General features: G+C 43.6%; 1 protein-coding gene across 1 annotated transcript in view; it reads right to left on the reverse strand.

Annotated features, from left to right (window-relative positions):
- Nucleotides 1–3965: 3965 nt before the first annotated feature.
- LOC309339821 (uncharacterized protein) overlaps nt 3966–25357 on the reverse strand; it is a 115277-nt gene continuing 93885 nt past the window's right edge. Inside the window, exon 8 of the mRNA XM_081858297.1 lies at nt 3966–4172. Coding sequence (XP_081714423.1) covers nt 4160–4172 — 13 coding nt within the window. The 3' untranslated portion in view covers nt 3966–4159. The remainder of the gene's footprint in view (nt 4173–25357) is intronic.

A 25357-nucleotide genomic window follows, 5' to 3' on the forward strand; every position in this document is an offset into this window, starting at 1 on the left:
CTTCAGGCTGGTGCTTTCGGCTTCTTGTTACTGGAACAGAGCAGGATCTCAGTGTTTGAGTTCCTATAAATACTGTAGAGGGGGTGTGGTGTATAGCCTCCAATGTTCTGGGCAGAGAGGAAGTTCCCAGGCTAGTGTGCCTTTTCTTCTTTTGTTCCTTAATTACTTGAGAGATATCTTGAGTGATTTCTTGAGTGATATCCTGAGTACCACTTAGGTGGGTCATTAGGTGTGGATTAGTTGTTAAAGTCTTTGTGTCTTGACCTCTTGAACTTTGTGAAGAGTTTTCCTGAGAAGATGGCTGTACTGTACTTAGTTGTGCTCTGGCTTGGCTTCGTGTATAGGGGCGAGCTGTGGTTTTGTGGCTTGTGTCAGCCAGATCTGTGTAGGGATTGCAGGGGGGTGCAGCATCCGGAGGTGCCACCATGGATTGGCTACTGGATGGTGTCTGTAATTCATCTGTGGAGAGGGTCTGGGTTTGGGTCTGGTGTGGTTGATTGGTGTTGGCGTTCTGTGTGCCTCTGGATCTGGTGTCAGTTTTTGTGGGGAGGGCTAATTTCCAGATGTCTGGCAAGCGGGATGTGTCGTCACGCTTGTTCATGTTGTGAGGGTGTTTCTCTATCTCGATGGCTTCCATGATTATTCTCTTGTGGTGATGTTCCGTGTTAAAGAGCAATTTGGAATCTGCAAAATTAATTTCGTGTCCTGTTTCTTTCATGTGTTGGAAAAGAGAGGAAGTTTTTTCTTCTTTTTTGACGGCATTCTTGTGTTCTGCGATACGTGCATTTATTCGTCTGTTTGTTTGTCCAATGTACGTGGCTGGGCAGACTTTGCAGGGTATTTCATAGATCCCTTGGTTTTCCAACTGGATTTTATCCTTGGGGTTTCTGAGGATATTGGCTATTTTTTGGTTGGTGCAAAAGGCTGTTTTGATATTGTGTTTATGGAGGATTTTGCTAATTTTATCTGTAGTGCCCTTGATATAAGGAAGGAGGGCCATGCCATTGTTTTCTTCTGTGTCTTGGTTTTTGGGGGGTGTTTCCTTTTGGATTAGCTTCGTAATCCTGTTTTGCTGGTATCCATTGGCAATTAACACGTTTGAGAGATTCTGTAACTCAGTTGTCAAGTGGTCTTTGTCAGCCAGGCGTTTGGTTCTGGAGATGAGAGTCTTGGCTACGGAGTTTATTTGTGCAGGGTGGTGGTGTGATTGTGCATGTAAGTAGCGGTTGGTGTGTGTTTTTTTCCGGTAGATAGTGTGTCCTAGGGAGCCATCAGGTTTTTTGTAGATTAGGACGTCAAGGAAGGGAAGTTGGTTGTTGGCTTCTATTTCCATAGTGAATTGTATTTTGGGGTGTAAGTTGTTGAGATGTGTGAGGAAGCTATCCAGTTTTTCTTTCCCGTGTGGCCAAATTACAAAGGTGTCGTCAACATATCTGAGCCAAAGTTTGGGTTTGTGTTCTGACTTGTCTAAAGCATTGGTTTCAAAGTGTTCCATGTACAGGTTTGCGATGACCGGTGAGAGGGGTGATCCCATAGGTGCTCCTTCTATCTGTTTGTATCTTTGTCCATTGTGGATGAAGTACGTGTTGGTTAGGCAGTGGTTGGTCAGGTCCAAGATGTATTCGGGGGGATTGTATTTGTTTTGAATAGCTGTCAAGGCTTCATTAATGGGCACTTGTGTGAAGAGAGATACAACATCGAAGCTCACAAGTAGGTCATTAGGATGTAGGTTTTGCTTCTTTATTGTTTCTATGAACTGGAAGGAGTTTGGTACGTGTGAAGAGATGGATTCTGCATAGGGCTGAAGTTGCTTGGCGAGAAATTTAGCGAGATTTTGTAGAGGTGAGCCTATGGAGCTGACTATTGGTCTGAGTGGTGTTCCTTCTTTGTGTATCTTGGGGAGGCCGTAGAGTTTGGGGCATCTGGATGATTTTTCTCTGGGGATGATTCTTAGCTGGATTTCTTCACTGATAGGAGAGGCTTTTATTTTGGATTTGGTGGTTTTTTCCAGGTAGGTGGTGGGATCTGTTTTTATAGGTTTGTAGGCAGGATCTTGGAGTAGATTTGATAGTTTTGCTTGGTAGTCCGATGTGTTCATCACCACTGTGGCATTACCTTTGTCTGCTGGGAGAATGATTATGTTGTTGTCTTTCCTCAGGTTGGTGAGTGCTTTCTGTTCTTCTTTGTGTAAATTGCTTCTGGGTGGTTTGCTGGAGCAGAGGATGTTGGTGACTTCAAGTCTGATTTTATTGGCTTCATCTGGGTTGATTTTGGTTAGGCTAGCTTCGACTCCGCATATGATGTTTTCCATGGGGATGCGTCTCGGGGCGACTGCAAAGTTGAAACCTTTGGAGAGTACTTTGGTTTCAGTTGTGGTGAGGATCCTGTCTGATATGTTATGTACTGTTTGTTTCATGGGTTGCTGTGGAGGGTGGCTGGGCTTCTGGCGTTTCTCTAGTTTGTGGAGTTTGTTGGTGTGTGTGTCTGTCTTATGTGAGGTCTCCGTTTCAGCTCTCCAGACGGCTAGTTGTTTGCATTTGTCCCAGAGTGCAGGGTGGATTTTGTTACAGAGTTTGAGGTGAAGAGTGAGTAGATCTTTGTTGGTTTGGTCTAGTAGGTATCTTTTCTTGTGTAGTTCGTTTCTGATTAGGGATAGTTCAGTTCGTTTCAGGATCCTTTCGGTGGCTGGGGTTTTAGAATGGAATTTAAGTTGGAAGCATGTGGGAATTAAGTTGTTGTCTCGGCAGTTGCGTAGGAACAAGAGATCACATAAGATGGTGGCTCTTCGGACTTCTAGTTTCTCGTAGGTTCTTGTCAGCTGGAAGGTTTCCTCCCCGTAGAGGTAAGATATTTGCTTTCGTAGATTTTCACGGGTACAGGAATGCAGGTTTTGGTGTCCTCGGGTGTCTTCCCGTGTAAAAGTTGGGGTGTCTAGGCGACGTTTCGACGAGGTCTCACTCGTCATCTTCAGGCTGGTGCTTTCGGCTTCTTGTTACTGGAACAGAGCCTATACACGAAGCCAAGCCAGAGCCCCTATACACGAAGCCAAGCCAGAGCACAACTAAGTACAGTACAGCCATCTTCTCAGGAAAACTCTTCACAAAGTTCAAGAGGTCAAGACACAAAGACTTTAACAACTAATCCACACCTAATGACCCACCTAAGTGGTACTCAGGATATCACTCAAGAAATCACTCAAGATATCTCTCAAGTAATTAAGGAACAAAAGAAGAAAAGGCACACTAGCCTGGGAACTTCCTCTCTGCCCAGAACATTGGAGGCTATACACCACACCCCCTCTACAGTATTTATAGGAACTCAAACACTGAGATCCTGCTCTGTTCCAGTAACAAGAAGCCGAAAGCACCAGCCTGAAGATGACGAGTGAGACCTCGTCGAAACGTCGCCTAGACACCCCAACTTTTACACGGGAAGACACCCGAGGACACCAAAACCTGCATTCCTGTACCCGTGAAAATCTACGAAAGCAAATATATATATATATATATATATATATAATTCCAGTAGCACCTTAGAGACCAACTAAGTTTGTTCTTGGTATAAGCTTTCGTGTGCATGCACACTTCTTCAGATGGTACACTGAAACAGAAGTCATCAGACCCTTATATATAGTGAGAGGGTGGGGGTGGGGTTTTTCTCAGGAGGGTAGTAGGAGGTGGGTGATTGACTCATTGGGTATGGTAAACCTGTTGACGACTGTTAACGACTGCAATTAGTCCTACAGGAAAAAGCGAGGGATAGTATGCAGATGATTAGCATATGTAATGAGACAGGAATCCAATATCTCTGTTAAGACCAGGTCTCTCCATAGTTTTCAGTTTAGTGATAAGTTGTAATTCAGCAACTTCTCTTTCAAGTCTGTTTCTGAAATTCTTTTGTAATAAGGCAGCTGCTTTGAGATCCTGTATTGAATGTCCTGGGAGATTGAAGTGTTCTCCTAAACATTAGGAAGAACTTCCTGACAGTAAGAGCTGTTCGACAGTGGAATTTGCTGCCAAGGAGTGTGGTGGAGTCTCCTTCTTTGGAGGTCTTTAAGCAGAGGCTTGACAACCATATGTCAGGAGTGCTCTGATGGTGTTTCCTGCTTGGCAGGGGGTTGGACTCGATGGCCCTTGTGGTCTCTTCCAACTCTATGATTCTATGATTCTATTCTATGATTCTATCCTACTGGTTTCTCTGTCTTGCGATTCCTGATGTCAGATTTATGTCCATTTATCCTTTGGCGTAGGGTTTGGCCTGTTTATCCAATATAGAGAGCTGATGGGCACTGCTGGCATTTGATGGCATACATGCCAAAGGATAAATGGACATAAATTCATATGTATGTATGTATTCATATATATATATATTCATATATATTCATATACAGTATATGAATGGTACTTAGGGTAGAGATGCAGAAACTATATCTATATCAAACTCATGGTGAGTTTTTTCTTCCCTAGTAAGTTTTTTCTTTTTTCTTTTTAATTAAGAGATTACAAATATTGATTGGCGGAATGTTAATTGGCTGCAAGCAGCACTCTCTGCTTAGATGTGAAGTCCGCCTGAAGTACACATGGGAAGTTTGTCTCTGTTTCTTCCATTTCAGTCTTTAGTAGCAGCCTCTACTGAATGACTGTGAGGATTGTCTGTCTCTGAGCCTTTCAAAAAGCAAAGCATTCACTGAGATGCTTTTTCTTTGCTAAAAGACGTTCTCAGCTTCAAGGATGGCTACCAGCCAGAGAAGCAATTTCCTCTTTTACCCTTGCCTTCTTTTCCATCCACCTTTTTTTTCTTGAAAAAAAGGGTGTTGTGTTTTTTTTAATAAAAAAATCACCAGCTTATATCAGGAAGCAGTAAAGCCCAAAGATGGTATAATGTTTACTCCTTTTATGCAATTAATGGAAGAAATAGTATCCTGTAAGAAAAGTGAGAGGGCAAAGCAATTAAAAATGCCCAGAGGGGATGGGGCATGAGCCTATGTTATCGTCAAATAAATTAGGATGGGAATTTGAAAGAAAAGACAACAACAAGCAGGCTTCATCCATAAATACTTTAGCTTTCATTGTTTGGTGTTACAGAAGCCCATATTATTACGCAACAAGTTGCATTCAACCTTAATTGTAAGGACATAAATTCTCTCTCTCTCTCTCTCTCTCTCTCTCTCTCTCTGTGTGTGTGTGTGTGTGTGTGTGTCTGTGTGACATGGCTCTGTGCTAATAACTGAAGGGAAGTGTGTGTGGGGAAGGGGATGAGATGCAAAATATCTGCATATTCAACTTATAGCAGCCTTCTTGTATTTATTGGCATGGTAACAGATAAGGTTGAAGTACCTTGGATGCAGTTCTGGGTGGAGAACTTACTTTAACTGAGCTCCCCACCAATACTTAAGCCAGTTGGTATCCAAACAGAATCAAGCTGTTCCCAAATGCTACGCACACCAGGTTAGATAATTTGCAAACTGTCTTCACTGGCATTTTAAAATGCCTTTGGACATTTTAATTGTGTGTGTGTGGTGTTTTTTTTAAAGACAGCCTAGTAAAAAGAACGACTCATCCGGTTTCTATAAACTCTCCACACTCGGAAACCCATTTCAGAAGCAATAAATATTGCATCTCCTTGCGGTCGTTTTGAGAGTGAGCAGAGACATTTACCTCAATAAAGTCCTTAAAGGGCTTGAAAAGTTGATGTGCTTCAGATCAGGCAAGGCCTTTGCTTTGATAGCTCTTGCAGTGGCAGAATACTGAAGCATCTATGTATTAGTGCTCAATCTGCCCTATAAATCTAAAGAAGTATCATATTGAACAACTATGGCTTTGCCCAAAGAATCATGGGAGATGTAGTTTTTTTAAAAAAGGTGCCAGGAGTGGTTAAGAGCTACAATTCCCAGAATTCCTTGGAGAGAGGGAATTATAAAAATATGGCGCCCTGTGCAAGGCCAAAACTTTGTACATCCCAAATGGATCTTCTCAATTATGAACCTCCTCAATTTTGCACCCTCTCAGCTCGGTGCCCCATGTGGTGGGAACACCCACACTGCCCTAAATCTCTCTCTCTCTCTCTCTCTCTCTCTCTCTCTCTCATATCTATCTGCCTGACATTCCACAACCAAAGAAATGGGTTAGACCTGGTATAATCTGCATGCAGAGATGACAAAGCTGACTGGAATACTCAGAAACAAAGAGGACAATTTTTTATTTTTATTTTTGTTATAAAAGAATGGGAAAAGTTTATAACTTATCTAGGAGACCACTGTAAGCAGATGGAAACAAGAGCAGGATTTTGACTCACTTGTAGTGTAAGAAACATTATGGATAACATGGTTCGATATTAAAACTGGAGAACAGACTAATATGCAGTTGTAGATGATTAAAATAAGACTCCATGGATGGGATAGGGGGGAGTCACGAGAGTCGGAGAATCTCCATATACAGTATGATTTTATGGATGTGTGTTTATTTGTACTTTTTATTTGTAAAACTAATAAAATGTCGGGTGGCGCTGTGGGTAAAACCTCAGTGCCTAGGACTTGCCGATCGCATGGTCGACGGTTCGAATCCCTGCGGCGGGGTGAGCTCCCGTCGTTCGGTCCCAGCGCCTGCCAACCTAGCAGTTCGAAAGCACCCCCGGGTGCAAGTAGATAAATAGGGACCGCTTACCAGTGGGAAGGTAAACGGCGTTCCGTGTGCTGTGCTGGCTCGCCAGATGCAGCTTGTCACGCTGGCCACGTGACCCGGAAGTGTCTGCGGACAGCGCTGGCTCCCGGCCTCTAGAGTGAGATGAGCGCACAACCCTAGAGTCTGGCAAGACTGGCCCGTACGGGCAGGGGTACCTTTACTTTTACCTAATAAAATGTCTTGGAAACTAGACAGGTATAATCTGGCTTCCTGTGATATCCTTTTCCGCCGGTGGCGGAAAACTCATTCTGAATCAGACCGGACACGGGTTAGAGCTCAACGTCGAGCCTACCAAGTGGCAATGGCGACGGCGAAGAGGGCCTTCTTCACCGCCTCCATTGCATCTGCAGAAAACAGCAGCAGGAGACTTTTTCAGGTGGTTCACAATCTATCAGAACCACATGTACCACCGGGGCCTGGTAGGGACCCCAAGATCTCCTGCAATGCTTTTGCAAAGTTTTTTGCAGATAAAATCACTCAGATTCAGAAGGAGGTAGACTCCACCGTGGGAGCAGGGCCAGGGCGGGAGAGTGCTAGAGTTCTGTCTGGTCCTGTTACATGGGATCAATTCCAATCTGTTACCTCCGAGGATGTGGACAGGCTGCTTGGACGAGTGAAACCGACCACCTGTCTCTTTGATCCTTGCCCATCCTGGCTGATAAAAGCGAGCCGGGAAGGGCTGGGCGATGGGATCTGCGGGGTGGTGAATGCTTCCCTCTGTGAGGGAGCCTTCCCAGACCCGCTGAAAGAGGCGGTCATTAAACCGCTTCTTAAAAAAACATCTTTAGACCCGGCCAATTTGGCCAACTATCGCCCAGTCTCAAATCTGCCATTCTTGGGCAAGGTGATTGAGCGGGTGGTTGCTGAACAACTCCAAGCACGCCTGGAGGAAACGGACCATTTGGATCCCTTCCAATCGGGATTCAGGCCTCACCATGGGACTGAAACTGCCTTGGTCGCGCTGGTTGATGATCTCCGGCGGGCTAGGGACAAAGGTGAGAGCTGTTTCCTAGTTCTGCTGGATCTCTCAGCGGCCTTTGACACCATCGACCATAACATCCTTCTGGACCGTCTAGAGGGGCTGGGAGCTGGGGGCACTGTTATACAGTGGTTCTGCTCCTTCCTCCTGGGCCGTGTCCAGAAGGTGGTGGTGGGGGTGAGTGTTCAGACCCCTGGGCTCTCACTTGGGGGGTGCCTCAGGGTTCTGTCCTCTCCCCCATGCTTTTTAATATCTATATGAAGCCGCTGGGAGAGATCATCAGGGGGTTTGGACTGGGTGTTCATCAGTATGCAGATGACACCCAGCTCTACCTCTCCTTTAAATCAGAACCAGTGAAGGCGGTGAAGGTCCTGTGTGAGTGCCTGGAGGCGGTTGGAGGTTGGATGGCGGCTAACAGATTGAGGTTGAATCCTGACAAGACAGAAGTACTGTTTTTGGGGGACAGGAGGCGGGCAGGTGTGGAGGATTCCCTGGTCCTGAATGGGGTAACTGTGCCCCTGAAGGACCAGGTGCGCAGCCTGGGAGTCATTTTGGACTCACAGCTGTCCATGGAGGCGCAGATTAACTCTGTGTCCAGGGCAGCTGTCTACCAGCTCCACCTGGTACGCAGGCTAAGACCCTACCTCCCCGCGGACTGTCTCGCCAGAGTGGTGCATGCTCTAGTTATCTCACGCTTGGACTACTGCAATGCGCTCTACGTGGGGCTACCTTTGAAGGTGACCCGGAAACTGCAATTAATCCAGAATGCGGCAGCTAGATTGGTGACTGGGAGTGGCCGCCGGGACCACATAACACCGGTTCTGAGAGATCTGCATTGGCTCCCAGTACGTTTCCGAGCACGATTCAAAGTGTTGGTGCTGACCTTTAAAGCCCTAAACGGCCTCGGTCCTGTATACCTGAAGGAGCGTCTCCACCCCCATCGTTCAGCCCGGACACTGAGATCCAGCGCCGAGGGCCTTCTGGCGGTTCCCTCATTGCGAGAAGTGAGGCTACAGGGAACCAGACAGAGGGCCTTCTCGGTAGTGGCGCCCGCCCTATGGAACGCCCTCCCATCAGATGTCAAAGAGATAAAGAATTACCTGACGTTCAGAAGACATCTTAAGGCAGCCCTGTTCAGGGATGTTTTTAATATGTAATGCTGTATTGTTTTTAATACTGATTGGGAGCCGCCCAGAGTGGCTGGGGAAACTCAGCCAGATGGGCGGGGTATAAATAATAAATTATTATTATTATTATTATTATTATTATTATTATTATTATTATTATTATTATCACATGCCAAAGAAACAAAATTTAAGACAGCACCTCAATAAGTAGGAGTAGGCTTGATTTTTTTTGTCTTAGGTCTTAGCATGTATGTTAATATTTTAAACTCTTGTGGGATATGCTAATATACCACGATTTACATAAAACTGGGTAAAAATGACCAGGTTTGTGGCAGCAACTATCATTCTAACCAACTGAAATTTCAAACACTTCTTGACTTTGGTTCTGTATGTATCGACCACTGTGCAAATAAAACATTTTTTCCTTTTTTTCCAGACATCTGCCTATTTCATGATTCAGTGTAATTCATTTATTTTTTAAAAAAAGAAATTAATTTTTAAACCACCTTTTGCAGCCAGCTGTAATGCATCTTCATATGAATTCACCTCAGATTACATTCCTATTTTCTCCATTTATTTGGCTAATTTGGCTGTAATGTGACAGATCTTATCATGTTTCACAGACTTTGTTTTGACACCAAAAGGCTGTGCAAGCCTTTGCTTGCAAAATACGACATTCCATAAGCACCCTTTAAAGCCCTCGCCCAGTTTATTGGTTTAGTCATAAATATTTTTATGCCTCTCCTATGGATATTTATGGATTTCAATGAGTTTACACATAGACTTCACACGGTAGACTTCCCCTCACCCCTAAACATACGAAGGAAATGAAGTAATTCTTTGATGTTCCCTGCTGTTTTTTGAATGCATTATTTTGGTAAATGGAATCTAGATCTGAGATTAAAGTTCTGTAGCAAACATTTCTAGAGGAAAAGGGGAGTGAGGGGAATTTCCCAAAAGATCAACCTCAAATTTACCCTTTATTGTGCCAGCTTGCTTCTGTTTGCATCTGCAGTCTCCATGACTGTCTCATAGGCATCATTTTCTGTAGGGGTTTTTTTTTTCTAAAGACTCTTCTCCTTATTAGTAACAGTGATAGCATTGTCAGATTAGATATAGCAAGATCTCTCTTCAGGTGTGAATATTTGGATATTTGAGATCCATACCTTATTAGAATTGTGTGAGGAGAGTGGGAATGTTTTGACTGCTAAGCCCCATCCCATCAATTCAAATTCAAAAATGTCAAGCGAAAATGGAAAGGCAAGGGGAATCAGCGAAATAGTGACATAATCATGATGATATGATGTGAATCCTCAAAAAATGATACCTTGAAACAAACTGGATATTTTTCCAAGCAAGTAAATAAGAAGATGATTCTGGGTCTCTCTTCCCTTCTCCCCTTGGGATTATTTTGCTTTAAGCTCAGCTGCCTGTTTTATTTAATCTGTTTCTAATTATTTCATTCAGCCATTGTTTGCCCTCTATTCTTAAACTCTGAGTATCTTTTTTCATATGTGTGACTTTTTCACATGCCCACTTGAGTCTGCGTCCAGCAATTTTAGTTCATTTTATTATTTCTCAGCCAATCAGCTAGTCAGTTTTGTGGATTGCAATGATTTTTGTGTGCACAAACACTCGCTGTCGTAAGCAGCAAAGCATCACACAACACACCTTTTGTCATTTCCTCCTATAATTATACAGTGGTACCTCAGGTTAAGAACTTAATACGTTCTGGAGGTCCGTACTTAACCTGAAACTGTTCTTAACCTGAGGTACCACTTTAGCTAATGGGGCCTCCTGCTGCCGCCATGCCACTGCTGCCCAATTTCTGTTCTCATCCTGAAGCAAAGTTCTAAACCTGAGGTACTATTTCTGGGTTAGCGGAGTCTGTAACCTGATGTCTGTAATGCCAGGTACCACTGTAATTCATATATTACCACACCTACTACAATTACACAATAACACCTTTATTGTTAGCAATCCAGTATTCTGTCTAACCATGAGGCAGGCTGTGGTAACATGGAGGTGGGCTTTTTCTGGTGGCACCAAAGATCATAGAATTGTATTGTTGGAAGGGACCCTGAGGATCATCTAGTCCAACCCCCTGCAAGGCAGGAATATGCAGCTGTCCCATATGGGGTTATCAGTGCCATACTCTAACCAACTGAGCTATCCAGTGTTTAGAACTCTCTCCTTGCTGAAATATGAGGTGCTCCATCAGTGCTGACTTCCCGCCAACTCCTGAAGACACACCTGTTTAGGCACGCATTCCCCTGAACTGAACTTCTGATTTTATTGTTTTAACTCTCCCCCCTCCCACTCTTTTAAGTGGCATACTTTTTAATTGCTTCTTTCATTGTACATTTTAATTAAGGATTCTTTTTAGTACCAATGGAATTGTTATTGCATATTTTGATTATGTGTAAATTTTACCGTTGTAAATGGCTTAGAAGCCATTTTGGCATATAAGTGATATATACATTTGATGATGAGGATGATGATGATGATGATGATGATGATGACGCAAGCCACATGGGGCCCCCAGTGGCAGAGTTGGGGGGAAATTGCCGGTCCAATCACTGGCTGAGGTGTATCAGCAACAATCAGATACATCAAGGCAAGGTGCATCATAGCCATTTTATTTGGTACCTGCGACAGGTAACCTCACAAGCACCTTCAGCCTCCCTGGCAGCAAAAATACAGTACAGTGGTACCTCGGGTTACGTACGCTTCAGGTTACATATGCTTCAGGTTACAGACTCCGCTAACCCAGAAATAGTACCTCGGGTTAAGAACTTTGCTTCAGGATGAGAACAGAAATCATGCTCCGGCGGCAGCAGCAGGAGGCCCCATTAGCTAAAGTGGTGCTTCAGGTTAAGAACAGTTTCAGGTTAAGAACAGACCTCTAGAATGTATTAAGTACTTAACCCGAGGTACCACTGTAATAATAAATTAAATTAAACACCTAACAATTTACTACCCTTTCAAGGTATGCTATAATCAGCTGCCTCACTCTAATAAAAGCACCGGTCCTGGAAATGAGGTCTGTTTTTGTATTTGATCCAGAAAAAAAATGTGCTGGTTCTCTGGCGGCATTGTCCATGTGTCACAATTCTGCTTTAGAAGGGACTATAGCAGCTGTAGAGAATCCTTGATTCCTGAACTGATATCTTACTCACCGATAACGTTAGCTGGAAGTTTCTTGAGTCCCTGAGGTAGGCCTCAGGATGGAAAAAAAAGGTTCCTTGCCCCTCCCTCATGGTCTGGCTTCATTATTGTTCGCGAATGACAGGTCTTGCCATGGGATGAGCAAAGAGCTATACACTAAGCAACGCTGACCTGAATGTGAATTGTTGGGCCTATGAGCATCTACTGTACCTATCCACAAGATTTTGGCTGCCCTTTCTTTGCTCCTTGTCTCTGTTTCCCCTCGCAACATAGTTTGGAAAGAAAACGACTTGTTTAGCTGTTCCAAGAGCAGCTGTTTGTCCTGATTGTGGGGACAGCTCTGGGAGTTCATGGCCATTTCTGAAATGTGAAGTGCCGCTGGAGAGCTCATCTTTCTCGGAAGCTCCTGGGCCTTCTCTCTGCAGCTACAATGCAACTCTGCTTCTTGAGGCCAGTTGTAGTTGTGACTGTGTATAAAAGAACACGGTGTTTTGAGAGGAAGTGGAGGTATTTGAAATATAGGTAAAGGGACCCCTGACCATTAGGTCCAGTCATGGACGACTCTGGGGTTATGGCGCTTATCTCACTTTATTGGCTGAGGGAGCCGGCGTACAGCTTCCAGGTCATGTGGCCAGCATGACTAAGCCAATTCTGGCAAACCAGAGCAGCGCCCGGAAACACCATTTACCTTCCTGCCGGAGTGGTACTGATTTATCTACTTGCACTTGGACGTGCTTTCGAACTGCTAGGTTGGCAGGAGCAGGGACCGAGCAACAGGAGCTCATCCCATCGCGGGGATTCGAACTGCCGACCTTCCAATCAGCAAGTCCTAGGCTCTGTGGTTTAGACCACAGCGCCACCCACGTCTTGTTTTAAATATATTCAGCTGCAAAAGGTTGATGTTGACATGTGATGCCTTTGCTTATGCATAGAAGTTGCTTGGATGTCAAGAGGTAGAAAACCAAACCCACCATATGTGGATTTCAAGACAGGTGCTTGCTACTCACCTCTGCAAAGTAAGGATTATCACATAAAAAAACTTCTGCAAATAAACGACAACAACAATTTTATCATTTATACCTTGCCCATCTGCCTGGTTTTCCCTAGCCACTCTGGGCAGCTTCCAGTATGTATAGAACACAATAAAACATCAAACATTAAAAAACTTCCTGATACATGGCTGCCTTCAGATGTCTTCTAAAGGTTGTGTAGTTCTTTATCTCCTTGACCTTTGATGGGAGGGTGTTCCACAAGGAGGGCCCCACTGCCGAGAAGGCCTTCTGCCTTGTTCCCATTGCCAGAATGGTTCAGTCATCAACACCAGTTTCCAGAGAACCCCGGAAATGGTAGCTCTGAGCAACCCTCAGCACCCTTAGAAAACTACATTTCCCAGGAGTCTTTGGGGGGAAATCATGACTGTTTAAAGTGATATAATGCTGCTTTGAATGTATAAAGTAGATGGGATTTTATACAGCTTTAAAAGGGTAGTAAACAAATCCAGGGATAAAAAGGCCGTCAATGGCTAACAACAGCAACAATTTATGACTTGTACCCTGGCCATCTGACTGGGTTTCTTCTGGTGGGTGGCTTCTGACAGCATATAACAAAACACAGCAAAACACCAGACATTAAAAACTTCGCCATACAGGGCTGCCTTCAGATGTCTATGGAAAGTCATAAAATTGTTTATCTCCTAGTTTATCTCCTAGTGATGATGGCTGTGTACCAAGATCAGAGGTAGTAGCCGCAGTAGGAGAAGGCTGTTGCCCTCATTTCCTGCTTGTGGGTTTTCTTGAGGGATCTAATTGGTCACTGTGGGAAACAGGATGCTGTGGTTGAAATGCCTTAGTTCTAATCCAGCTGGGCTACTCTTGGGTAAAGAGAAGATGCTTCCCTTACAGAAGTTTGATCTTTCTTTTTTCCAGCGGGGCAGATCTATTCTTGACATTCACAGCAAAATGATAGGCCAATGTTATGGAGTGTTGGTTTGCGTACCTATACAGTTGTATACTGAATACTGAATGAACATGCACAGCTTCTCTTCTTCGATTCCATGGAAGAGAAGAACTTCAGAGGGGAACAGCTTGTAATGCACCTGAGCATTACAAGCCAGACCACTTTGCATTCTGAACCAGGGAATTACAAACTTCATCTGCGTAAAAAACATTGCCGGCTGCTAACTAACGTAGACATATTTGCAAACCTGGTTTCATAGGGTGCTAAATAAAATGGATGTCTTTAAAGATAAAGGTAAGGTAAAGGACCCCTGGATGGTTAAGTCCAGTCAAAGGTGACTGTGGCATTGCGGCACTCATCTTGCTTTGAGGCCGAGGGAGCCGGTGTTTGTCCACAGACAGCTTTCTGCGTCATGTGGCCAACATGACTAAACCGCTTCTGGCACAATGGAACACCGTGACGGAGACCAGAGCATATGGAAATCCCGTTTACCTTTCTGCTGCAGTGGTATCTATTTATCTACTTGCACTGGCATGTTTTCGAACTGCTAGGTTGGCAGGAACCTGAGACAGAGCAATGGGAGCTCACCCCATTGCAGGGATTTGAACCGCCGACCTTCTGTCTGGCAAACCCAAGAGGCTCAGTGGTTTAGACCACAGTGCCACCCGCGTCCTTACACTCACCCAACTAAAGGTAAATGCTGCCATTACAAATCTGGAAGCAAGTCTGGAAACAAAACACTCTTCTAATGTGTCTTGCAATCCGCTGCATTTTGGCTTCTCCCTCACTTATTGTACACCCTAAGATATCCTCAGCATTCCTGCAGAAGTCCTTTGCTCTTCATATATCTTGATTTCCTCAGCCAGTCAGATGTCTTCACTATTGCCAGTTTAGTTTCTGACTTATATGTTGCTTCTTTCTCTCTCTTGTCCCAGAGACCTCATCAGATGCGATGCAGCTGCAGGAATCTGAGACGCCCTCCGTGCAGAAGCTGAGAGTGTGACACTCCCACATGGCGCGTCTTACGAGGGTGCTGCATCTGCAGGTCTTGAGCCAATTGTTCCTGCCAAGAGGATATGGGAATTTTATATTTCTGGGTGGAAAGTCCCATGGAAATTGGGACATCTGGTACTTTCACATTCCATCTTTAACTTATCACTGAATACTGTAATGCTCTTAAGTGTCAAAAAAGGGGCGATTCCCCCCCTTAAACATTCTGGAATAGACAACAGATGTAGGATTCGTGGGTTGGGAGGTCCAGCAAATGTTTGATGCATGGGGTCAGGAGTTTCTTTCTTGTCCCCATGCTGAGGGACAATCGGAAGAAGCATTAGGGAGCACGCTATGAGGCCTTGTGAAAAGATTGACACCAACGTGAGTTTCTTATTTAAGAAGCAGGCAAGCTATGTTCATGAGGACTACTCAGATCCCTCCTAACTAGGAGCCCCAGCTTCCATTCATATTTAGGTGAGCAGCAACATATGAAACCCCCTTCATGGAATTCCTGTCACGGAATTCTACTCAATATTGATCAAGAGTGGATTCCACCATATAATTGGTAGAGTAGAAACTTAAACATGTTGCTTGTTTCCCAAAAAATAGACCAGAGGCAATTTATGTTTCATCCAGCAGAGCTTTACTGCTACTGAAAGCAAATGAGCATAATGGTCACAAATCCAATACATTCAGGATTGGCATAAGAAATCCAGTTGCAGCAGACTTAACTTCAACTTGCAATAACTTTTAATAAGTCTAAACCTTAACACTATATACAGAACACCACACCAGAAGGAAGAGAGATAGAATGAGAAAGTGAAACCCAGGTTCTTTCTGGCCTTCCTTTTATAGTCAGCATGATCTCGACAGAAAGAGATAGGAGAACCAGTTTAAACCAACTGTACTCAGCTTCTCTGAAGGAATAACCCAAACATCATGAACCTTCTGGTTATTTCTTTCACACAGAGATGCTTCCAGAACCCTCTTGAATTAATTAGAATAGGAAAGATCTCTACACATCAGATCAATACTTTCTACACTAAGAAATGCAAGCTGACACAGATCACCATGTCACCATGTTCCGATACTGTACGAGGGGCATTCATTAAAGATTTCCCCTGATGTACTTCCCACGGACTGAGACAAATGAAACTCGGCACAGTTATTATTCCATCTCTACATAGCTACCAGCAAGAGTCACACATTTCTCCCATCGCTTTATGCAGCCGTGGAGACCTCGTCTGTAGAAGTTGGCAGGTTGCGTCAGAAGCCACGACTTGACCTCAGAAATCAGCATTTCACTGTTTGGAAAAAGCTTGCTCTTCAAAAATAACTTCATGGTTGGAAAGAGGTGGAAGTCAGATGGTGTGAGGTCAGGAGAATAAGCGGGGTGAGGAAGGATTTCATAGCTACACGACCGTGTTTTCATCTGAGCAACATGCGAGTTGTGAATCGGGGCGTTATCCTGTAGGAGGCAGGCATCTTTGGTCAGCATACCACGCCTCTTGATTTTGATGGCCTTCCACAATTTCTACAGCAGTGAAATGTAGTATGTCCTGGTAACTGTGGTACCCTTTGCCAGGAAATCCATCATCACTACTCCACACTGGTCCCAAAAGACCATGAGCATGACCTTGCTCACTGATGGTTGGACATGTGTTTTCTTTGGAGGTGGTGAGGCAGAGTGCTTCCATTGTTTGGACTGAGAAGTCATCATGGTTTTCATAACACATGGCCAAAAGAGCCTGTGAACAGGTGACTCGTTCCTGCTTCTGGAAAGGCACCAGCAGACGGGGAACCCACCATGTGGACACCTTTCCCATGTGCAAATGGTCATGGATGATTTTTTCTACAGAGCCCACACTGATCTTGACATCTGCAGCTAGTTGGCAAACGGTTATGTGGCGATCCTCCAAAATGGCGGCCTCTACTTGCTGGATGGTGTCTTCATCAATGATGGACTGTGGTCGCCCAGGAATGGGAGCCGTTCCACCAAAGTCCAACCACACTTGAACTGATGATGCTAGTGTTTGACTACGTCATATGGTGGGGCACCTTCCCCATAAGTCCCTTTCATCTCATTGAACATCTCCCGTGGTGTGCGCCCTTTCATGTACAGGAACCTGATGACTGCTTCAACTGGTTCCATTATCAGACATTACTCCATGTTAGCACCCGTAGCAGAGAAACTGTTATGAGTTCAGAGGTAGAAATTACCACGTTACCTATAGAGAGATGTATCATTATACATGTGCAGTTTCATCCTCCTATGATAACTGGAAGTGGGTCAGGGGAAATCTTTAATGAGCGACCCTTGTAGAATACACTGACATCTTAAAGTCAAAGTCATTACTTGCAGTATGTCAGGAATGGCTCGTGTAGTGGAGCAGAGCCATATCAAGAGCCTCTTTGCAGCATAGTCCCTTCCACTTACCAGAATGGGGAAGGATGAGGCAAGGCGCTGCATGGACACGCTAGCAGAGTCAGTCCTGCTGGTGTCCCTGTGTAGCCTGGACCTCATTGCTTTGTCTCTCCCCTTCTGGTAAGTGGCACTGATTCTGCTGTTGGGAGGTTACTGCTGCAGCTGCGGGATGGTCTACTCCAGTGGCTTAATGTCACGAGCCAGCATCAGGCCAGCAATAAAAGGCCTAGTGTCAGTGACGTCAACTCTTCATTCAAAGAAAGCGAAACAGCTCAGGCCTAGTGATCACAGTAACTCTTCCTGGTAGGTCTATCCCAGTTTTGGGGATTGAAGGTCCCTGCCTTCCCACCACAGTCCCTATTAACTTGGATTTGAGAGCCTTAAATATCTAGGGCCATGGCCTCGTGTAGCATGAGCTCTTAATTATGCCTTGATTTGTTTTGCAGGACATTGAGGTCACAATCAAAGTATCCAAGGAAGCTGAAATAATCCTTTGCCAATTTCTTGGCGTTTTTAATGTCCGACTTATGCCTATTCATGCACTTTAATAGAGAACACTCCATTAGGCCTATGCAAACATAAACAGGATATTGTTGAAAGTAGTTGGCACTGAGCAATTAAGTATATGGGTCCTTGATAACATTTCTTCTGTTATTTGTCCCTGTAAATACAGTTACTCCGAAGGTGAAGGAATACATTTGGCTCAGGGATGTGTTAGAGCTTTTGCTTTTGCTTTGCACAGTGGATCTGAGCATTTATTTATTTATTTATTTATTTGGGCTTCCACTGTAGTCAAATTTTTATTAAACTTTAAATTCTTAACATATATATTCCAGATTCTGAATTTTTACTACATTTCTCTCTTTCTCTTTTTAATTTTCCTTTTCTTTATTTTTTTGACAAAGTAATAATTATAAATAAATAAGAATAAAATTGTGAACTGCACCACCGAGACCATTCCCTTGTAACTATCCAACCCCACCAAATTTCAACACCTCTTGCGATGGTTTGACCACTTTCCTTTTTAACAATACAAATTCTACATTTCTCTTTAAACTTTGACTTCCCGCTTTTCCTTCCATGCTGTTCTTAACCCCACCCCATTCATTTACATACTGCACTCTAATAAACACTTCACCCAAGAAATCTTTTTCTATTCCATATATTAGCAATCTTCTACCACTACTCATATTTCAAATCCTGCTCATGATTTCATTTGATTATATATATATAGATTTTTAGATTTTCCAAAAAGGGCTTCCATTCTGTGAACGGTCCATCATGTTCATTCCGCATTCCATGACTAATCCCCTTCCCCCTTAAAAGTCCCCCCCAAAACGGAACCCCAACAAAATGGGCATAAAACGGGGTATTCCCCACCTGTAAAAAAAGAAGCTCAACAGCTTTGACCTGAACCCCTAAAAAATGGGGCATTTCCCTTCCCTAAAAAGGTAGATCACTGTCAGATTTTAATTCTGAAAGTAGATCGCAGTCCCTCGGGAGTTGGCCATCCCTAAATCCATTCTTCTTTCATTGGTGTTTTCTCTTCTTTCCTGTTCTGAGCATACAAGGTTCCAGCTGCTGTTGTTGCATACATAAGAATCTGTGCTTTTACTAGAGTTCCTTCTGGTTAATGCAGCCTACAGACGCTCCCATGTCCAGGGAGCCGCTGAAATCTAAATGTTGGCCTTAATTAATACTGTCTTAAGGGTAAGCTCTTGTAAAATCTAGATATCAGAGCTGATGAAACAACAGTGCACTTGCCTCTCAATGAATTAATCATGATGGAGGAGTGTATTCTGAAAAGGATCTTAGAAAAATACCGACAGAGCACTTAGGATAAACTTCTATTTCCTATTATGATTGCACTACACAGAGGAAACACTATGAGAGGGAGGGGCTTCTTTTATTTTTATCTTGCTTTGCCAAATTCACTATGCCTCAAAACCAGCGTTTTCCAGTCGCTTTCTCTGTTGCTTTCTCCACCTCTCCATTTTGACCTTGCAGGGATAGCCAATATGAGGCATTGTAAAACCTAGGCTGGATCTACACTGACCTGTTTAACGTTATTACATATGCCATTCTAAAATTTCACAGGGCATACTTGTTAATTAAATTGTGTTTTCTTTTACCTTGTTTCCCCCCATCAAATGTAAGTAATACCTGGCTCAGGAGTGCCAAATTGGCCCTGTAATCATGAGTACCTAGGACCATGGGTGCCATGCAGCGTGCATGGCCCTGGCACCGAAATTTGTGGGTGCCCTGCCCCTTCATGGGGATTTTTGTGGGTGCTGTGGCACCCAGGGCCCCAGGGAGTTGGCACCTATGTCCCGCTCACACCATTTCCCAAAATTCTGTTTTTCCCCTGCTGCTGGTTGCTCTGCTCTAACCTCTGGTGTCACGTTTTACCTAATTCTTTCTCTTGCCTTCCATGTCCTTTTCTTATCTGCCCCCCAACACCATTGGAGGTGGGGTTTGGAGTTTGAATGCAGTAAGAAAAAGGGTAAAAATGCTACATAGGGCCATATGAGCAGAGTTTCACTAATATAGCAGCATAAACAATTAAATTTTTTTGGTTTCTATGGAAGCCGCCCAGAGTGGCTGGGGAGGCCCAGCCAGATGGGCGGGGTATAAATAAATAAATTATTATTATTATTATTATTATTATTATTATTATTATTATTATTATTAAGCTCTAGCGCAGGGGCCATGCTAATCTTCTCTGCATCGTTCCAATTTTAGTATATGTGCTATGAAAAATTGGAAAAGTGGTATTATACCGACAAAAATAGAGTGGCTTGCCAAATTATTGGAGTATTACAATATATCTAAAACAATGGAAGAAATTGGAAGGATCTCAAAAGAGAAGATAGACAGGGACTGGAAGGTGTTTAAAGGATACTTGCAAAACCATATTGAAAAATCAGAACTCCTATTAGAATAAACAAGTTCTGTTTTAAATACTGAAATACTAAATAAGATGGATAACAGTGTGTAACAGAAAAAGAAGCATGAAATTAGGTTAAAGGTGTGTGAAAGAAAGTAATAAAAGTGGAAAGAAATTGCAATTGAGTAGATTGAAAGTCTAACACAAAAGTGGTGTGAGGGGTGGTGGATGGTGAAGGAAAAAGGAATTATCTGTGGGATTGAGTGTAGGTATGTTTGAACATTTTTAAGGATTGTATGAAATGTACGTTTGTATGCTTGTATATTTACAATATGTGTGTACTAATGCTGAATTATTTTAATAATAAAAACTTTTCAAAAAAAAGCTCTAAAAAAGACAATGTAAAAACACACCATGAATGTAAAAAGTAGGGCGTCATGTGTCCATCTATCAAAACCTTTCCATAACCCGTTCTTAACATTAAAAACCATGAGTGTAGATCTGACCCTAGTTTCAAATCTCTGGCCAGTTTAGCTGTGAAGCTAACCTGGTGGTTTTGCATCAGTTGTGCTGAACCCCCCTTACGGATCTGTTCTCATGAAGAAACCCCATTTATACTGTCCCAAGCTCATTGGAATTGGATGCAGATACAAATTTGATCATTGGCTCTGTAACTAGAAGCCGAGTTAGTGCTAAATCAAACTTTATTATTGATGAAGCCTGCACAAAGTAGCAGCTGATTCTTCCAACCAGGCCACAACACTTGAGTCAGGTCTCTGGCGGGGCTGGCATCCTGGGTCATAGCTTATTCTCTTAAAGGGTCCACATGCCTGGTGTTTAGTTGATAATGCTGGTTCCATCACCCTCTGTTGCTCAAAAGCCACCTAGTTCTTCAAGATTCTCCACCCATTCTTCCCCACTGCTTCTTGCACTTGTTGCAGTCTGCAGAATGCTTGCACTAGGTCATTCTGGTTCCTTCCTTGAAAGCCCTCCTCAAACTGCTTTTCCATGGCACAAGCGCAATAGCATATAGGCAAAATAAATATACCATGAATGAATGAATGAATGAATGAATATCAGTTAGGTCCCAGGCTCAGAATCCAGTGTTGGCTAATCAATAAAATAGCCATTTCTTTCTTTCTTTCTTTCATTATGGAGTGAATACAGACCTTCCAAGTTTCCCTGTTTTCCCAGGGACAGTTCTAGGTTTACAGAAGCCATCCCGGTTTCTGATTTGATGCTGAAATGTCCCTATTTTCATCAGAGAAATATTGGAGGGTATGGAGTTATGCGACCCCCAAGCCAAGGAGATAAGTAACGATACAACCTTTAGAAGACATCTGAAGGCAGCCCTGTATAGGAAAGGGTTTTTTAAAAAATGTTTTATTACATTTTTATATACAGTGATACCTCGGGTTAAGTACTTAATTCGTTCCGGAGGTCTGTTCTTAACCTGAAACTGTTCTTAACCTGAAGCACCACTTTAGCTAATGGAGCTTCCTGCTGCTGCTGCACCGCTGGAGCACGATTTCTTTTCTCATCCTGAAGCAGAGTTCTTAACCCAAGGTACTATTTCTGGGTTAGCGGAGTCTGTAAGCTGAAGCGTATGTAACCTGAAGCGTATGTAACCTGAGGTACCACTGTATGTTGGAAGCTTCCCAGAGTGGCTGGGGCAACCCAGTCAGATAGATGGAGTGTAAATAATAAAATTATTATTATTATTTACTCTGGAATAGGATGTCCTTATTTTCATCAGAGAAAGGTTGGAGGGTATGGCATGCTTCCTGTGACAGTGGAGGTGGAACATAAGGCATCATGCCTAGTAGCCATTGATAGAATTATCCTCCATGATATATTTTCATTAACTATGGTGGACCTCAGCCACTAATACAGCCTTATCCTCCACGAATTTATCAAATCTTCTTTTTGAAGATTTCTACCAGTGAGGGGTGTGAGAGAAGATGGCCACACTGAGTTTTATTCTGATCCTAATCCCATCTGCTGAGGAGAGAAATCAACACAAAGACCTCCCTAGAGAATAGCATGCCATGCTCCCATAATTGGATACACCTTGACTTTTGAGTTGTAGGACAATATTTACTCTCTTGGGGCAACACTCTGTGTCCTCCCTCTATTTATAAATTCCATAAAAGCTTGCTGAATAGGTAGAGCTCTCCTTCTCCTTTCCACCCCTCCTCCAGCCCAGGCTCCTGCTGCACTCACAGTTTTTAAACAGGAAGTGCTTCTCCCAGCACAAAGAGAGCTCTGAGCATCTAATTGCAGCTTTCTGTTAGCAAATGGAACTGGCAAATCACTCCCCCCCACAGCTAAAAGTTACATGCCAAACTCTCTTACAGGCTCCGGTTTAGAGAGAAAGGGAGAGGAAGAAAGGGGAAAGGAACCCCCACCCTCGGAAGGGGGGGAAATCTGCTTTTTAAATTATTCCACTGCTTTGCGGAGAGGAAGTATTAATTACATGACTGCAAAATGTAGATCAGGGTGGGATTTAATTACAGGGCAGGCTTTGTGTCTGTTGTCCGACCAAATTCGACAGGAAGTGTTCCCGATGCCAGCAGTTTCAGGTGTTTTGTAGCCTATTTTATTCTCTCGTTCTCACCAGGTCTGAAAGGTAGATCAGGTGACTCTGTCTGTTGCCCCATTGTCTGCAAATCCACAAAGCTTCCATTACCCACAGGGCAAATACACCATTTCTTTTTCTTTTTTTAACAAGGCAAGAAGTTTCAACATTTTTTTTTTTTTATAGGCAACATAATGTGATTCCAAATCCATTCTGGGTTCTCTCCCCCGCTTTCTCATCTCCCCGCCTTCTCGTTAAAATAAGATGCATGACCCCCCCCCCAATTGCTTTCGGCACAAGGCATGCCTGCAAATATGTACTTCATTTGTCTGCCTAACACCTTATGGCTGCCTGCCTGTTCTTTTATCGTGAATGGGAAGTGTTTTTCAATAGCGAACAAACCGATTGCTCTCGATTTATTTCCAGCTGGTGGGGTGGTGTTTTATGTTCCTTTTTCTTTTTGAAATCCACTGACTGATTTTGGTGAATTTTAGATTGCTTAAAAAATACATTATGTCCTTTATTTATTTAGATCAGGGTTTCCCAAAAACTTGGATCTCCAGCTGTTTTTGGACTATAACCTTCATTTAGCAGGACTAATGGTCAGGGATGAGGGGAATTGTAATCCAAAACAACTGCAGACCCAATTTAGGGAAACCCTGATTTAGATACATAGTGTGCCTTAAGGTAGACAACAGAAGAAAGATCCTGCATCAAAACAGTTGTTGTTTAGTCGTTTAGTCGTGTCCGACTCTTCGTGACCCCATGGACCAGAGCACGCCAGCCACTCCTGTCTTCCACTGCCTCCCGCAGTTTGGTCAGACTCATGTTTGTAGCTTCAAGAACACCGTCTAACCATCTCGTCCTCTGCCGTCCCCTTCTCCTTGTGCCCTCCATCTCTCCCAACATCAGGGTCTTTTCCAGGGAGTCTTCTCTTCTCATGAGGTGGCCAAAGTACTGGAGCCTCAGCTTCACAATCTGTCCTTCCAGTGAGCACTCAGGGCTAATTTCCTTAAGAATGGAGAGGTTTGATCTTCTCGCAGTCCATGGGACTCTCAAGAGTCTCCTCCAGCACCATAATTCAAAAGCATCAATTCTTGGGCGATCAGCCTTCTTTATGGTCCAGCTCTCACTTCCATACATCACTACCGGGAAAACCATGGTTTTAACTATACGGACCTTTGTTGGCAAGGTGATGTCTCTGCTTTTTAAGATGACAAAGGCATCAAAACAGTACTAATTGAAAATTCATCATCTTTCCCTGGTTTTTCTGAACCCCCAAAGTCCAGACCAACCAGGTATGTCATACAGTGCTTCCCAAAGATGCTCAGACTAGCACTTTGGTGAATCAATAGCAGATGGAATACCCACAATGCACCTGTTCACAAGTGGCAGAAGCTAGAAATGCAACTGGAAATCAAGCTTCTTATGTGGTCAACAAAACCTGATATGGCACCATCTCAAAGACTCAAAGTGCTCTAATCACTGGTGGGTTGCTTACCTAAAGGAAACAGCAAGATTTGACTGAAATTGTCAGGATGGTGGAGCTCTCCTAACTCTTAGGGTGGGTGGATCTACACACAAGGGACAACTCGCTATAAATAACTCAGAAATTAAACCGTTATAACAAAAGGGGGAAAAAACGCTATGGAAAATCGCAATTATTATTTTTTTGCTCTCCAGCGCTATCTGGAGATGGCATCCCACAGTGATAAGATCAGATATGCTGCCTTCTCTCTGACAGTTTACAGGCAAAGAATAGGCAGAGGCATATCTCCATCCTTAATGTTGCAGTGCTTAGTGCTAAGACAAGAGATAAGAGACCCCTCATCTCTCATCTTAGCACTTCATGCTTACGTCAGAGATCATAGATCTCTATGCCTGATGTCATATGACACCAGCTGATTGATAAATGCATAGGATCTAAGTCCTAGGGGCCAAGTTTCCTTCGCCCTCCCAAGTCGATGAGCATTGCCATTCAAATGGTTTGTGCGTGCCATGTCATGTGATCGATTGCACTGGGCGGGGCTTACCTGCCCCCCCCCCAATATTTTATTTAAGTTGGCACCCTGGATAGGTGGGTGTGGTTTGTTTCTTGGTTTTATTGCTTTATCTTTTGTAAACTGCTTTGAGGTTTTGTTTACAATCAAGCGGTGTTTTAAATTTATGAACAGACAAACAAACAAATGGTTTGTGGGCAGGGCCGGATTTGGGTTTGATGAAGCCCTAAGCTACTGAAGGTAATGGGGCCCTTTATATGTCCAGCTGTCCTTTGTCAACAACCAATTGTCGCTGTTTTTTGTTGTTGAATATAAGCTATAGGGTCATTTATAGACCTGTTGTTGTTTAGCCGTTTAGTCGTGTCCGACTCTTCGTGACCCCATGGACCAGAGCACGCCAGGCACTCCTGTCTTCCACTGCCTTCCGCAGTTTGTTCAAACACATGCTGGTAGCTTCAAGAACACTGTCCAACCATCTTGTCCTCTGTCATCCCCTTCTCCTTGTGCCCTCCATCTTTCCCAACATCAGGGTCTTTTCCAGAGAGTCTTCTCTTCTCATGAGGT

The sequence above is a fragment of the Podarcis erhardii genome (genome assembly GCF_964252035.2).
Source record: "Podarcis erhardii genome assembly, chromosome: 4".
In the NCBI taxonomy this organism is placed as follows: Eukaryota; Metazoa; Chordata; class Lepidosauria; order Squamata; family Lacertidae; genus Podarcis; species Podarcis erhardii.